Source organism: Tupaia chinensis, unplaced genomic scaffold, assembly GCF_000334495.1.
Source record: "Tupaia chinensis unplaced genomic scaffold, TupChi_1.0 Scaffold000627_1, whole genome shotgun sequence".
NCBI classification, from domain to species: Eukaryota; Metazoa; Chordata; class Mammalia; order Scandentia; family Tupaiidae; genus Tupaia; species Tupaia belangeri.
The window spans coordinates 3,462,356-3,478,087 of NW_006160147.1; the positions used below are offsets into that span (position 1 = coordinate 3,462,356).

The window sequence follows — 15,732 nt, forward strand, 5'->3', positions numbered from 1 at the left end:
GGCCCCCCCCCGCTGTGGTCATGTCTCCCTTCTGGATTCTCTCCTCCCCCCAGCCAGAATTGAGTCTGGAACGCCCAGCCCCAGGGGTGGCAGCAGAGACATCCATAAACAAGTACTGCATCCCGCAGCCCAGTGGCCAGGAAATGCCTTGAGGACTGAGGACAGAAACGCCGGCGGACAGTGCCCTCCGTTCGGCACACCTCGGGCTGTCCTCTGCCCCTGCCTTAGCCCTCAGTCCTCGCTGCTCTAACAGACCAGCGGTATGCCCTGCTCTCCGGGGGACAGCAGCTCTCCCCAGATGGAGTCTCAGGGCCAGCAAAGTCAGCTTCGCTCAGGGCAGGGCACACGAGAGGGCAGGGCAGGGGTCTTTGTCTTGATAAAATAACGAGAGACTAAAGATAGATATTAGGAAAAAACTGCTGCAACGAGGCCCTGGAAAGAGTAACGGCTCCTTTAGAGACCTTTGGGGAGTCCTGACAGTTGGTGTGGGGCCCAGGTGAGGCGCAGCTGCGGGGGGGATACCGTCAGTGTCCTCGAAGCTGAGAACATCAGAATCGAAGTGTGCCCGGCATGGGAGGAGTCTGGGAGGTCCCTGCATCTTCCCATCGGGAAGGCTTGCTCCGGGGAATTCTGGTTGCAACCCAGAACTTTTCCCAGCATGCACTGCCTCGTGGCAGTCCCAAAAGCCATCTGGCCTATACTCTGGGCAAAAGTCGAAGATGGCTAGGGATGCTTCACCCATTGATCACTTCCCCAGCTGCAGAGGAATCTCTTCTCTTCCTGGTCTCCAAAGGCCTATCTGGGCTCGTGTGTCGGAGGGTTCACTGGAGAGTGTGCTGCTCCGTCCCTGGGGCCACACCTAATCTGGGCATGAAGAAAGTTGCCAGAGAGACTCCTGGAGTACGTAAGAAGGAATAGGGGACATTTTCCTAGAGGACTTTGAGAGTTCCATGGAAACAGGTGCCTGGTAGTCAAAGGCCACCCCGTGGACTTGTATATACAGCCATTAGCTTTGGGAAGGCAGGGCAGTAAAGGGAAAGTGGAGAGGAACGCAGCGGTCAGATAGCTTTGCCCAGAAGCGCAGGTGGCGTCGGGACCTATGGCACTCAGTGCTCTCAGACAGGGTTTGTCCTGTCTTGGCCCCAAGACTCCAAGTTGCCCAAGCAAGGCCCGCCCTGTTCCCGGCTCGGCCAGCGCCAGGGCCTCATCAGACCACTGACTCGACTCAGATTTCGTTCAAATGGAGCCAGCCCCACTGGCCTGTTGTTTATACTTCTTGTAACGGTAGTTCTCGATTGACTCTGGTAGCAAGCAGTTCTTAATAAAGATGGTTTCTTGAGCTGTGGAGCAGCTGGCACCAGCTGTGGGTGTTTTCGTGGTTGGTGGTAGCCTGCCTCCTTGTCCTGTCCCATCCCCAGATGCTCTGATCATCCTCTAGCCAACGCTAAGAAGTGACAACACTGATCCATGCTGCTTCATTCAGTCCTGGAAGGGGAAAAACTAGGCCCAGAGAGCCCGAGGCAGGCTAAGCAGAGCACAGCGGGTGCCATGCTGGTCGGCTGGCTTTGCACCTGACAGTGGGCAACTGGCGCCAGGGGCCCTGATTCCCAAGGCATCTGAGGTGTTGCTTCTATGATCCAGAAGGGATGTCCTCTCCTGAGATACTCGAGACCCCCGCATCTGGGATAAGGCGGTGGCTACCTCTCCTCTCAGCCCACGGCAGCCTAGTGTCAGAATTACTAGTCAGCTTCCAGCCACGTGCTCCCTCACACACTCACATCTGCCAAACCTCCCTGCAGACGAGATGTGCAGCAACACGCCTCTGCAGTGGTGTGAAGTGGGTAGGGCTGATGGGGCCCCTAACCTTCTGTGGGGTAGAGGGAGATGAAGGGGAGAGGGGACCCCCACTACTCCGTGCCGAGCTGTCTGCCAGGACCCATTGAGCATGGCGTCCCCAGGCTGACAGTGCCCCAGACTTGGCACTGAAAGGGGATGCTGAGAGCACCAGCCTCTCTAGAACCCAAGGTTTAGTCCAGTCAGTATCCCCATGACCCTCAGCAGGCAGATTCCTTGCACAGATTCCAATAGACTGAACTAGGTTTTTGTCTTTCGTAACACACCTGGGATTTTAAAAAAAATTATCAGCCCATTTTTAAAATATATTCATTTATTTATTCATTCATTTATTTTAATTTGACTAGAGATAGAGAGAGAGGGAAAGTGAGAAAACAAGCCACCAGGTCAAGGACTCGAACTGTGTTTGGCCATGTAGGAGCATCCAGTGCCTTAACCACCATGCCACCTGCTGGTCCCCATACCTGGGGAGTTTTTGTTCTCTTCCCTGCTCAATCTGTTCATACCTCAGCCGAAATCAAAGAGCCCAACGCACAGAGGGTGACCGCTGGAGCTGTGCTTGTCCATCCTTCGCTTGACTGCTGGCTGGCAACAGAGTACAGAAGTTATCCGCTACAGCTCTTCTTGGGCCTGCCTCTCCATCTGTACAATGGGAAACTACTCCCCTCGGCCTTCCTCCCCGCTCAGAAAAGCAAGAAATCACCCAAGGCAGATGGCCAAGCCACAATCCCTTCTCCTCCATTCTCCTCTCGGGATCTTGGGCATGCACGCACATGCACCCGCATGAGTTTAAACCACCAGGTCCAGAATTTGAACTGCGGTCGACTACATGGGAGTCCAGGGTCATAGCCATTACGCCATCTGCTGGTCCCGTTTCATGGTCTTTAAAGTCCAGCAAGTTATCTGACGACTTCAGTAAATTGTCCAGTACTGATCTAAAATGCATCATTAATGACATTCCCAAATCTATGTCCAGGACTTCAGTTGACAGAGCAGTTTAGCTCATAGGCTCCCATGGGAACCTTACAGTCAGCTGTTTCAAAGAGGCCTATGAAGGGTCAGTAGCTTGTCCCGTTAAGAGGAGACAGCAGAACGAGACAAGAGCCCGGTCTTCTGAAATCCATCCCCTCGGAGGTAGACCGAGTAGGTGTAATGGTGTATGAAATTTAAAATGTTGTGGCAATAGGAGCAAGAGAAGACGACTCCCTATGCATGGGTCTACGCCAGTGGATCACAACTATGGTTAGGCAGCAGAACCACCCACAGAAGATACTTTGAACTTACAATAGTTTATGTATTTGTCTATCTCTAGGACTCCCTGGGAACAATGAGCACATGGACCTGGGTTTCTAAATAGTGCTCTCCACACTAAAAGAAATCAGGGTTCTTTAGAGAAAAAGCAGATTCAGGTTTGGGGCCATAGAAGTCTAAATGAACCTGATGTAAAATATTCACAGTTGGGGCCAGCAGGTGGTGTGAAGGTTAGGACGGCTGGATCCCACATGGCTGAGTGGTTCAATCCTCCATCTGGTAGCTTGAGAATCACTCTGGGCATGTGTGAGTGTGTACCACAAATCCCAGGAGAATGGGGAAGGGACTGCGGTGTGGCCATCCCCCCTGGGATGGGGGATGCTTTCTCACTTTCTGTCTCTCCCTTTCTCTCTCCCGAGATTGCATGAGCCCTGTAGCAACTTAAATAATAATAACTAATCAAATAAATACAAATCTTTTTAAAAAGTTCATATTCAAATGGGACCACAGCAAAAGGATGAAAGAGCTGGTATTAAGTGACACCCACTGGCCAAGTAGGGAGAAAAGAGTTTGAACATGAAAATGAAACCATAATGGATTATCACTAAAAAAAGGATATCCATTGAGACCTCAAAAATAAGAAAGTAAAACAAGCTTTTCTTTTTTTTTAGATTTTTGCCATAGAGTGTGTGTACTCGCTAGAGAGAGAGAGAGACAAGACAAAGAGAGAGAAAGTAAGAAATCCCTCCCCAGGGGGGCTGGCCACACTGCAATCCCTTCTCCTCCAGTCTCCTCTTGGATTTTGGGCACAAACACACACATGCCATCATGATTTTTAAACTGTTGGGTCTGGGACTTGAACCATTGTTGACCATGTAGGAGTCTAGTGCCCTAACCATCATACACTACCTGATGGACCCCCCCCCCCCACACACACACACACCAAAAGCTCTTCTTTATAGAAAAAATATAGGCTAATAATATAGAAATGATGGGGACCAGAAGATGGTGTAATGGTTGGGTCACTGGTCTCCCATATAGTGGACTGTGGTTTGAGTCCTGGACCCAGTGCCTTAAACTCACACCAGTACGTGTACGTGGCAAGCCCAAAACCCTGAGAGGGGGGCCATCCCCCCGGGTGGTGATTTCTCACTGTCTCTCTGGTAAGTACATGTGTCCTATGGCAAAAATCTGTCTTAAAATATGTGTATGTGTATACATATGATGACTAAAACAATAATCATTTTGTAATTCCCAGCATGTAGTACTAAATAAGGCAAGGACTGCCAAGGGATTTCAAAACATTTACGAGAAGTTTTTGGAAAACCAGATAATCACAAAATATCACCCCCACAGATTATTAATTGCACAGGAGGTGTGTGTGTGTGTGTGTGTGTGTGTGTGTATACTAGATACCTACACAAACATCCATACGCACAGACATGCACACCCACTTTTGGAGAGGTCTGGCAGTCACCTTAGCTTATTACCATCAACAATGGCCGAACCTAACATAGGAGGGTCCTGATGTGAGGCACTATTCCTAGCCATGCAGGGCTTTTGTCAAAAATGCATGATGATGTTGTGGTTAGGGCACTGGACTCCCTCATGGCCAGCTGTGGTTCGAGTCCTGGATCTGGCAGCTTGCTTTCTCACTTTCCCTCTCTGTCTCTCTAGTGAGCACATGTGCTCTGTGGCAAATTTTAAAAATAACAAAATTAGTAAGTAATTCTTCTTTTAAAGAATGCGTATGATTCATTCCTCATGAATCTAATCATGAGGAAATGACAAATCCAGATTGTGGGACACTATTCCAAGACAACTAGACTAGCCAGACTCTTCAATAAAATCAATGTCACAGAACACAAACGAAAGGCAGGCAATCTGCTGTGAAATCAGACTTTAAGCAACCAAATGTAATACATGAATCTTTATTCAGTCCTGGATCAGATATTAAAGAGCTGTAAGATTCTAGAAACGGGAAAACCGAGTATCAGCTATATGTCACATTAGTGAACTGTTAATTTTCTTAGTGTGATAAAGGTATTAAAATTACACAGAAATGTCTTTATTAGATCACACATGATTGAAGAACAAAAGTTCATAATGCCTGTGATTAGCTTTCAAATGACTCAGCAAAATGGATACATATTTAAAAGATAATTATGAATACCAGCAGATGGTGTAATGGCTATGTCACTGGACTTCCATGTAGTTGACCATGGTTTGAGTCCTGGACCCGGTGGCTTGAAACTCACGCCGGGCACGTGTGCGTGCGTGCCCAAGATCCCAAGAGGAGAATGGAGAAGGGACTGTGGCGTGGCCATCCCCCCTGGGGGGTGATTTTTCACTTTCTGTCTCTCTGTCTTTCTGGCAAGCGCATGTGCCCTATAGCAAAAAAGAAAAAAGAAAAAATCTGAGTCACGGGTCTCTGGGCAAATACCAAACCTTTCTCTCAACTTAATGGGTTTGAAATTTTTTTTAAGTGAAAGGTTAAGAAAGTAACAGATTCTTTGACTATAAGATTTACACTGTATTAGTGCCTTCAGGAATCTTTATTTCTCAAAAGGTCTCGGGTGATTCTGACCCAGGGCTGAAGGGAACCCTCGCTGGTCTTGGGCTTCTGCGGCACCTCCTGCAGCTAGAGGAGGGCGAGAGGAAGAAAGGCTCTCATGCTCTCGGTGGACTTAGCTTAGCTGGTAGCCGAGAGCCCCGAGAGCCTTTCTCCCGGTGGTTTCATAAGCCCGTTATCTCAGACACAGTCAGGGCCCCTGGAGGTCTAAGATGTCCTAGGGAGACCCCGATGAAGGTACGAGTCCTCCCTCGGGGTGGCTTCTGTAAGAAACCAACACTCCTGACCTTTCCAGGAACACAAGCTCCAAGGCACTGAAAGAGCTGAAACGGAAGGAGCAGGCCGCTGGAATGATCGGGGGAGACCGACCAGGCAGAGGATCCAGAATTTCGCCAGGAAACCCTATTTACCCCTGAACACAGAGGGTGTGCCTAGGGAATACGGGGAGTGCAGATAATTCACAAACACTTGGCAGCTGTGTAGTTCGCACCTGAGCCAGGTGTCGTTACTGACCCCCTCTGCCACACACGACACACGTCCCCTACCAAGCAGACGATCTGTTCAATGTCTATTTTAAAAAACTCGAGGGAAATGAAAAAAAAAAACAAAAAGCCTCATTGATTATGGGACAATTCAAACAAATTCAAGAAATTTTAAACTTAAAGAATGGAAAAGAAATGGTTAGGGGCCAGCGAGTGGCGTGGCAGGTAAGGCGTTGGACTTCCACAAGGTGACTGTGGTTTGAGTCCTGGACCTGGCATCTTGCTTTCTCACTTTTGTGTCCTCTCTCTCTGGTAAGTGCCTGAGTCTGTAGCGATTTTTAAATAATAAAAATAATAAATAAAATTAAATAATTCTTAAAAAAAAAAAGTTAGGTCTCCATCTAGCTACTAGAACTGAAGTATTTTTATTGAAGAGGAAAAAACATTTCAATAGAAAAACCACTAATCCATCCTTCTACATGTAAATACTGCTCAGAAGACGGGGCGGAGGTGGGGAGGCCTGGAGCTGGAAACAGTAGAACACGGGCACACTTGGAAGACAGGACTCTTTCAGGAACAGAGGTGACAGCGGCTGTTTCCTGGAATCAGGAAGAGACCCGTCTCGGCCATGAAGAAGTTAGGGATTATTGTCCATGGCGGTCACAAGGTTGCCACTTACACATTACCCACTCATTCTTTTGGTAGTGGGAGCCCTCGCTCTTAGCCAACCCGGAACACTCCTGAAAACCGAGTGTGGCCACATGGGCGGCCAGCCTTGCCTCTTGGCCAGCCAGTCCTTCAGGCTCTTCAGGCTGTCATTGCTGCAGACCCCCCTCAGCACACAGCAGAGGGGGACGCTCAGAAGCACCCCACCCACCACCCCACTGGTAACTCCTAGGACCAAGGCTGATGCCACCTTCTTTTTCCACTTTGAGAGGGGAGGCTTGACATGGCTATCCAGGTTAACTTCCAAGCCCTCATCTACTAACTTCTGATCCTCAGTAAGGGACTGATCAAAATTCAGGTTCACTAAGTGAGGAGAAAGGACCCTCAGGCCAAAATAGAGTCTCTTGACAAGTCTCAGATTTTTTAACAGCTGTACGTCACACCGATAGGTCCCGGAGTCATACTCCTGAGCAGACTGAAACCTCACGAAGTGGGAATTGACTCGGAAGGGTTTGAAGACCTCATCATCAGTGGAGATGATACCCCGAGCAAGTCTCCAGGTGAACCGGAAAGCCTCCTGCCCTACCTCCAGGATTTCTGCGCTCAGACAGCTAAGCTCGAATTCCTGCCCAACAAGCACGGTGAAATGGAGCATGCCACAGATCCAGTTGGTGAGACACTCCAGGCGCTGAGACTTACACTTCCTCCTCACTCCATCAGGGCCCACCTCACAGACGGTCTCTTCTTTATAGCCAAGCCCACAGGTGACAGTACAGGGCGTGGCACTTACAATAACTTGCCCCACAGCCTCTTGCAGCTTCTTAGGGATGGCCAGGGTGTTAGGTGAAGTTGTCACCAAAGGCAGGTAGGAGGCCAACAGCAAGCCAAAGACGAAACCAGTGGCTGAAGTCTTGGTAGGCATTTCACCACCCTTGGCCAGGATCCCGCCATGGTATCCAGAGACACCATCTATGACATCATAACTTACTTCTTTCGACATGAGACAGCCTCCTAAGTCAAAGGGTTTTGAAACCCTTTCTTTAGTTAAATCTGGCCAAATAAAAAACAATCTAAAAGAAGAGGATTAATCCGGATCATGTTCAGGTAACTAACTTGAGTTCTTTATGCTGAATGCTCTAAACCTATAAAAAGGATTAAGAACTCTGGACTAGGAGCAAGTAACTTACCCCTCCTAAATTTCTATTTCTCTCTCTTCCTTTGTAAATTAAGACCTCCTTGCCTATTTTAGGAAGGTCACTTTGAACATCAAATGATACACTGTACATGAAAACATTAGGTAAAGGGTGAAACACTCCATGTGCAAGGGATTTTAAACAAAACTGAGAAGTCATGAAGACACAAGCCAGAATGCCCTTTAGAATCCGAACCTTTACCAGCAAGAGAGTCCTCTTCCTTTGTAAAGGGCCCCCAAGGTATTTCTTGGGGAGAGGATGCACAGTGCTCCCTACCCTCAGCCTACGCCCTACACCCCACAGGACTCAGGAGCTCATGGCCGGCTTAGGTCAAAGGTCAAGGTTGCTATGTAACAGCTATGATGTCAAAGACAAGTTCTCAATGACATAAAAGATTAGTAAGTAGACACTTCACTTGGCGCTGATTAAAATCAAAGACTTACGGGCCAGCAGGTGCTATGGTATTTAAGGTGTTGGATCCCACATGGATGACTTTCAGTTTGAGTCTTGGAACTTGCAGCTTAAAAATCACATCAGGCACATGTTCAGATATGACCAAAATCCTGAGAGGAGAATGGAGAAGGGATTGTGGCATGGCCATCCCCTCTCGAGATGATTTCTCAATTTCCTTATCTCTGTCTCCCGCTGGCAAGCGCAATGGCAAAAACAAACAAATGAACAAAAAAACCTTTACTCTGAATACTCCTAAACCTTCTATAAAAATGATTAAGAGGGGCCGGCAGGTGGTGTTGTAGTTAAGGGTGCTGGACTCTCACACGGCCAACCGGCCAATGGTAATTCGAGTCCCGGACCTGACAGCTTGCTTTCTCACTTTCCTTCTTTCTGTCTCTCACTCTGCCCCCTTCTGTTCAAATTAAAATAAGTAAGTAAAGTTAAATAAAAGAATTCTTTTTAAAAAAATGTTAACTGCTTTTAAAAAAAGGAAGAAAAAAGGATTAAGATCTCTGGACTAGACAGCAAGTGACTGACTTACCCTTCCTGAATTTCTATACAAAAGGCAGGAACCTTCTGGTACGTTTTGTAACCTCCTGCGTGCCAAGCACTGTGGACTGCACAGTGCGGTAACACACACTTGATACCAGGTTCAAGAATTGGAAGAGAAATCATTCCTAAATGATCTTTTTGATTAACACCAATTTTTTGCTCAAGTCATGTGTTTATAATCTTATTCAGAGGTAGAAAGCCAGACTCCGTGACCAAGTTCCCCCATCCAGCCCTGTATCTCTACACGGAAAGACCTAACGCACTGGAGTAAGCCACAGTTTCGGCTGTACAAAGTGGCTGGTGAGTTCCAGAAGCGATCAGTGTCCACAAACTAATGTCTACACCTGTTCTTTAATAAACATCCGATTTTATTTACAAAGCATTAAAGCTTCAGCAAGAAGTACCCAAGGCTAAGTCTCATCTTGTACAAAACTACAGAACATTTTAAAAAACCAAATGGTGGGGAGAGGGGGACAACAAACGGAGGAAGAGAATATACATATACTGTACAATGCGGGAAATTCAAACTGAAACGAATAGAAGGTTTACAGGAGCTGAAAACACATTCCCAAAGCATAAATAATTACTAGGAGCTGCTGCCAAAGACAACCTGACAGGGCTGACGCTGACCTCCCCAGGAGCCTGTGTGGGAGGTGGACGCAGCCTACGCATCCGATGTCCAGGCAGAGGAAGCCAGGCTACTCTGCGCGTGGAACTAAGGCAGAAACTCTCGCACCGCAGTGGGTACACCACTGCAGGGCACGGTGCAAACGACTGGAGTGGGCAGAACGTCGCAAAACAAAAACGTGTCCAGGGAGCCACCTACCAGTCTAACCACTGGTCAGGAAATACACAAAGTGAGCATTTAGAGAAAACGCAGTAGCATCTAAAAATATAGCCATTTTGCAACGGACTTGGGGAGCTCTTTCTCAGCTAATGAATATACGGGGTCTAGAGATGGACTGGGAGAGAGGCTCTGCCTGATGTGTTCTACTGTGATTTTGATCCTAAAATCTAAAAGGAAATCAATGAGTTCGGCTAATGACTGGAGCATCCGCCAGCTGAGACAGATTTCACGATAAGCACAGTAACTCGTCTTGCCTTGAAAACACTGGGGAAATGATAATCCAGTTTAAGCACTTTCGGTCAGCCAAAAGCTCTACTGAGAGAGGCTACCGAGCCCTTTGGACACCTGGCTTTTGACTCTAGGTTTCCAGAGAATCTCAAACACCTAATGTACACATCCATCTGATCTGCTACTTTTCATTATAAAGAACAGCAAAATGGGGGGGAGGGGGCAACCTTTCACAGAAAGGAAGTGCCTGGAAACACAGTAAGAAAAAGGAGCACGGGTGCGGGAAGGGAAAAATGCAACGACTGACGGGACAGGTTTCCACAGACATCGATAACATCCATTTACCTGATCTTTGACTGTGTTGCTACTGCTTTGATTTGGGACAGGTTTACTTTAGTCCTTGCATAGATTCCCCACACCCACGATAAAAAAGAAGCTCGTTGGGAGACACACCTTGGTTTGTTTCTATCTCCAGAAGCCAGCACAGGTAAAGCAATATAAAGTATTGATAATTCTTTGTTAGAGACGGATAAAAGTAGCTATCTTCAAAAACCATGATTAATGGGAATGAACTGACACTGGAGGGAAGCATGCAGTGAGAGGAGAACAAGGACAAACTCTGCATCTCTTCCAACCCGGATTGCTGGACAGAATGTGGGATGGTGCAAAGCGGGGCTGCCTTATCTATGTTCTCTTTCCGAAAATGCGACATCGGTCAAGCCCTTTGTTTTCTGCCCATCCTTTTACACAATTTACAATGTAGGAGGTCTCTGGAGAGACAGTAAATTCAAAAATGAAAGAAAGAATATGCAACGGAAGTGTTCCTAGGATACGGGTAGCCAAACTTCAGATACGAAGTCCCTCCAGGACATGCATTGAGGATGAAAGGCAGACAGGAGATAAGAAATGACCTATCGGAATGATGTTGTGTCTAATGAAGTTAGAGGAGCAAAAACATGAATATCTTCTCTCCAGCAATGCAACTAAGCATTAAAGTTTAAATGAGTCAAAACTGCTATTTGATGTCTTCACAAATCCTCATTCCTGAGAGCCTATTTGGACTTATGCTTAAAAAAGAAGGTAAGGGACTCTTCGTAATTCACGTCTTCATTCAAACCTAATATTCACCCCTTCCACCTCCTGGGTGGGAGACAGAGGCCTTTGCTTTAAATTAGAGTCAATCTGAAATGACTGACGACAGTGTCCAGAGGCCACATGATGGCAAAGTGGGAAAGAACGAAGAACTTCAGGGTCTTCATAATAGTTCCGAGATTGCTCCTCCTGCTAAAGAAGGAGACACAGAAAGATGTCTTTTAGCATCAACTTAGACCACTGACTTACAATAATGAAAATACTGAGGGGTGCTGGATGGTGCATTACAAGCATACATGGGCCCAAATTCCTCCCCTTTAAGAAAAGTTGTAACCAACTCCAACTCCAGATTACTCTTCATGAAGCAACCTATTACCTAAATCCTACCTCCCCACCCCAATACTTTTTTCAGTACTGCCCCAAATTGGGGGTGGGGGGAGCAAAATAAGAGCTCTAAGTATTTTCTAAGTGCTAATCATTCTCCAAAGCATCATTAACAAATAATGCTTAATAATACAAAGAATGTAGTAAGTAGAGGGAAGGACATTCTAGGGTACTAATTTCAACCTCGCACATAATTAGACTAAATAAATAGTCACAAAATTATTAACAGTGGGCAAGAAACCCTTTTCCGAGCACCACTGTTCCTTAAAGTGACATTCTTATCACCTTAGAATCCCCAAATATGGCGAAATGTTAATGAGAGCTACTGCCGACATTTTTTCACACCAACAACTAATCAGTGAAAAAGTTCCTAAATAGTAAAATCAAACGAACACTTCCCTGATTACTCCATAGAAGCTGCTCACCCTCTGAGGGGCCTCCTTAAATGGGCTGCTGTGAAATATTGACTAGGAAGTGTGAAAAGAGAACAAGGTGAAGAAAGCTCTCCCACGTGTCGTTTGTGATGGAGAAAGACATGCCGCTTGAAATGAAATGGTTAAAAAAGAATTGTTCAAGATACAAAAGTACCCACTGATAAAACTTTGCTTTTGACTTGATTTTTTTTAACGTAAAATTCCAACGCAAACCAAATATTCACATTTGCCTGAAAACAGACTACAATTATGATGAGACATAAACTCTACTGAATGGGCGACACCGTTAAAAATTGCATTTGAGCTTTTCATAGGTCAGTAAGATGAAAAGTTTAGGGAACCAGCAGTTAGCGTAATGGCTATGTCGCTGGACTCCCACGTAGTCCACCGCGGTTCGCGTCCCGGACCCGGTGGCTTAAAACTCACGCCGGGCGCGTGTGCGTACGTGCCCAAGATCCCGAGAGGAGAATGGAGAAGGGATTGCGGCGTGACCATCCCCCCTGGGGGGTGATTTCTCGCTTTCTGTCTCTATGTCTCTCTCTGTCTGTCTGGCGAGTGCATGCGCCCTATAGCGAAAAAACCTCTCCAAAAAAAAAAAAAAAAGTTTAGTTAGCATCCATTTTTCAGATCTTGTCCAACATAAAACATACCAGTGAACTTCTTGTGTTGATTTTAAAAAAAAGAAAAATCTCGAGCTAAAGACTCTGTCCCACAAGGTTCGTATAGCATGGCTTTACCACTTTAAGGCTAGTGGCACTGGTTATTCCCACCAGCAAGCTTGCCGACTTAGGTGTGGCCATTTATAGATGAACACCCCACTGTCATTTTAAGCCAAAATCATGATGGGAGAAGGTGGTCGAATCACTAATCAATAGCATTTCTAATACCCTCAGGATTATGTGAGGGCAGTTCAAGTTTCTATGCCGTCCTTGTTCTTACAAAGAGACAAAATAACTAAATAAATAAAAGGAAAAAGGAAGGGAAAAAAACACCCACAAAGGCTCACTGAGGCATCAGGCAACGAATCAAAACCAGAGCAAGCAACACTACGCACAAGGTAAGATACAGAGAGACAGCGACACCGAAGACCTTCAGGCAAGCCAGAGGTCAGAAGCAGCAGCCGCCCCAGAGAAACATGTTATTTAGCTGCAGCATAAAGGAACTCTCCAGGAAGGTAATACGAAGGGCGAGTGGGCTCATGAGGAACAGCCATTGTTGATACCACCCAATGGCAGCCCAAGAGGCTGGCCTAAGAGGACGCTGGATCATGATTTCCAAATCCCACTTTCACCAACTGGTAAGCCAACTATTAGGTCGTCAGAAAAGTTACAATGCAGTTTTGCAGAGAAAAACAGAAAATATGTCATGACTTTTCCAATGACCCAATAATTCTAATTGCATAGGATGAGAAAGAATACCCAACTAGCTACTAGTCTTAGCAGGAATTCATAAGTCTTCAAAAGACTGTTCACTAAGAAAAAGAATGTAAACGGGCTGGTCAGTGTACAGTGGTTACAGCGATGCTCTAATGGTTAACCAAGTTTTATAGAATGGCTTCTCCAGTAAGGGTCAACTACAGATATTAATAAACTCATCTCACTCGGGTAATGACCCAGCCTATACCTACAGTCCTGTCTTTCAACAATTTGGCTCTAATGCAAGAGTCTGTTTGAAGAGGGTCCACAAAACCTTGAGGTTGACTCACACTTCTGAAGGCCTCCATAAACACGCCAGGCACACGCATGCCCGTGGTCCAGACTGGCTGGAGCTAGGGGTGGATTGCGCCATCAAAACCCTTTTGACGGTGTGTGTGGCAACAGGTGGCATGGAGGTTAAGATGGCAGATTCCATATGGCTGACTCCATGGTTTGAGTCCCGGACCTGGTACTTTGAAAACATACTGGGTGCGTGTGTGCATGCATGTGCAAAATCCCAAGAGAAGACTGGAGGAGAAACTGTGGCACAGCCATCACCCTGGGAGGTGATTTCTCACTTTCCCTCTCTCTCTTTCTCATGCAGCATACACCCTACAGCAAAAACTAAAAACAAATAAAATAAAAAACCCCTATTGTCTGTTTCTCCTCTCTGCCTCTGGAACAGAAGGAAACAAAAACCAAAAACACCTCAGTCACTACCAAGAATGTGAAACAATCACAGACTCAGTGTGTGATCTGGATGTGGTTCAGAGCCCTGGAGTGGAAGTCTACCAACAGAGGGCAGGGAACTCTGCCCAGTACCTGTCTCCTCTCAGAAGTGATGGATCTGCTCACCTGGTCTGCCACCCTCGCAGACCAGGTGCACACCAACCCCTCCATGCCCACCATCTCATGAGGCCTTTAGACCACGTACGTGACACACCACACCTTTCGCATTTTGCTACTGGTGATGTTTACTGCCAAGGAGCCCTAGTTGTTGCCTTCGGCCTATACCTTTTGTATTGACTCTAATATGAAAGTCCATTTTAAGAGGACCCACAAAACCTTGAATCTACAAATATAACCCTCTGACTGGATGTATTTCTTACGTGTTTTTCTTTTTTATTCATGATAAAGTATATGCACCATATGATAGAGAGGAGAACCCTCCACAGGGTTAGCTTTGCTGCAGGGTGTGTGCTTGTGAGCAAGAGACAGAGAAAGTGAGAAAGCACCCCCAAGGAGGGACAGCTAAGTCTCAATCCCTTCTCCATTCTCCTCCCAGGATTTTGGGCACACGTACACTCATGCCTGGTGTATTTTTTCAAGTCACTTCCGGGACACCAACCATTCAGTCGGCCATGTGGGAACCAGCGCCTTACCTACCACATCACCAACTGGAACTAGACTGATTTTGGAAGATGGTACAGCTTCAAGCATTTTGAGATCAGGTTTTATTTCTCCTTGACTGATGGACAATCAATAATGATGTCATGCTGCCTTTTATTGAAAATCTGAGGTTTCGGAAACCATGGCATCCATGTGCCAATTTCCCTCAGTGGCCTTGGGGGTCCTGTGCCTGTGAGCAGCAGACGCCAGTCAGCCTCTGCCTGCTCAGGCCCTCCAGGACCACCATGCTGTTGTGTGAAGCTCTCCCCTCACTGAGGGTGTGGTCTGTGCTACCCAGTTATGCTGCCCGCCCCCAGATCTGCAGCCATCACAAAGAGCCAAACGCGCTGCAGCTAGTCAACAAAGCTGGACACAGGTTTCTGAAAAAGCTCTTCTCATTCCCGTCTTTGGAGGTTTTAAAAATGATTCTGTCAGCACTCTGGGGTTTGATCTGGCCACTCCAGCTCTGGAGATTTCCTCCAGGAAAAGGCCAAGGAGTCAAGGCTGGGAAATAAAGGAGACAATGACAAGAACATATAGATCACACAGGGAAATATACCATATATGTGATTGCGAGAAGTTAGGGACGCGATTGCCGTCATCCCTGTAGTTGCTTTCTGTGTGCTGTCACAACTGCACCAGCACTGGGGACCAGCAGGTGGCGTGGTGGTTAAGGCACTGGACACTCCCACACATGGCCAACCACAGTTTAAGTCCCGGAACTGGTGGCTTGCTTTCTCACTTTCCCTCCTTCCCTCTCTTTCTCTGTGTATCTCTCTCTGATCAAATTAAAATAAATTAATGAATAAATAAAATTAAATAAATAATTCTTTTTTTTTTTTTGGAGAGATTTTTCACTGTAGGGCGCATGCGCTCGCCAGACAGACAGAGAGAGACATAGAGACAGAAAGCGAGAAATC

At 46.6% G+C, this 15,732-nt stretch overlaps 2 protein-coding genes across 3 annotated transcripts in view; both read right to left on the reverse strand.

The window, feature by feature from the left end:
• Positions 1-6,525: 6,525 nt before the first annotated feature.
• TMEM81 (transmembrane protein 81) lies at positions 6,526-8,521 on the reverse strand. The gene has a single exon (XM_006159242.3). It carries the CDS (start codon positions 7,823-7,825, stop codon positions 6,842-6,844), a length of 984 nt encoding a protein of 327 aa, XP_006159304.1. The 5' UTR covers positions 7,826-8,521; the 3' UTR covers positions 6,526-6,841.
• A 1,602-nt stretch (positions 8,522-10,123) lies between these two features.
• Positions 10,124-15,732, reverse strand: part of RBBP5 (RB binding protein 5, histone lysine methyltransferase complex subunit) — a 42,167-nt gene continuing 36,558 nt past the window's right edge. For both annotated transcript variants that reach the window (XM_006159240.3, XM_006159241.3), the window contains exon 14: positions 10,124-11,382. In XM_006159240.3, coding sequence (XP_006159302.1) covers positions 11,354-11,382 — 29 coding nt within the window. In that variant the 3' untranslated portion in view covers positions 10,124-11,353. The remainder of the gene's footprint in view (positions 11,383-15,732) is intronic.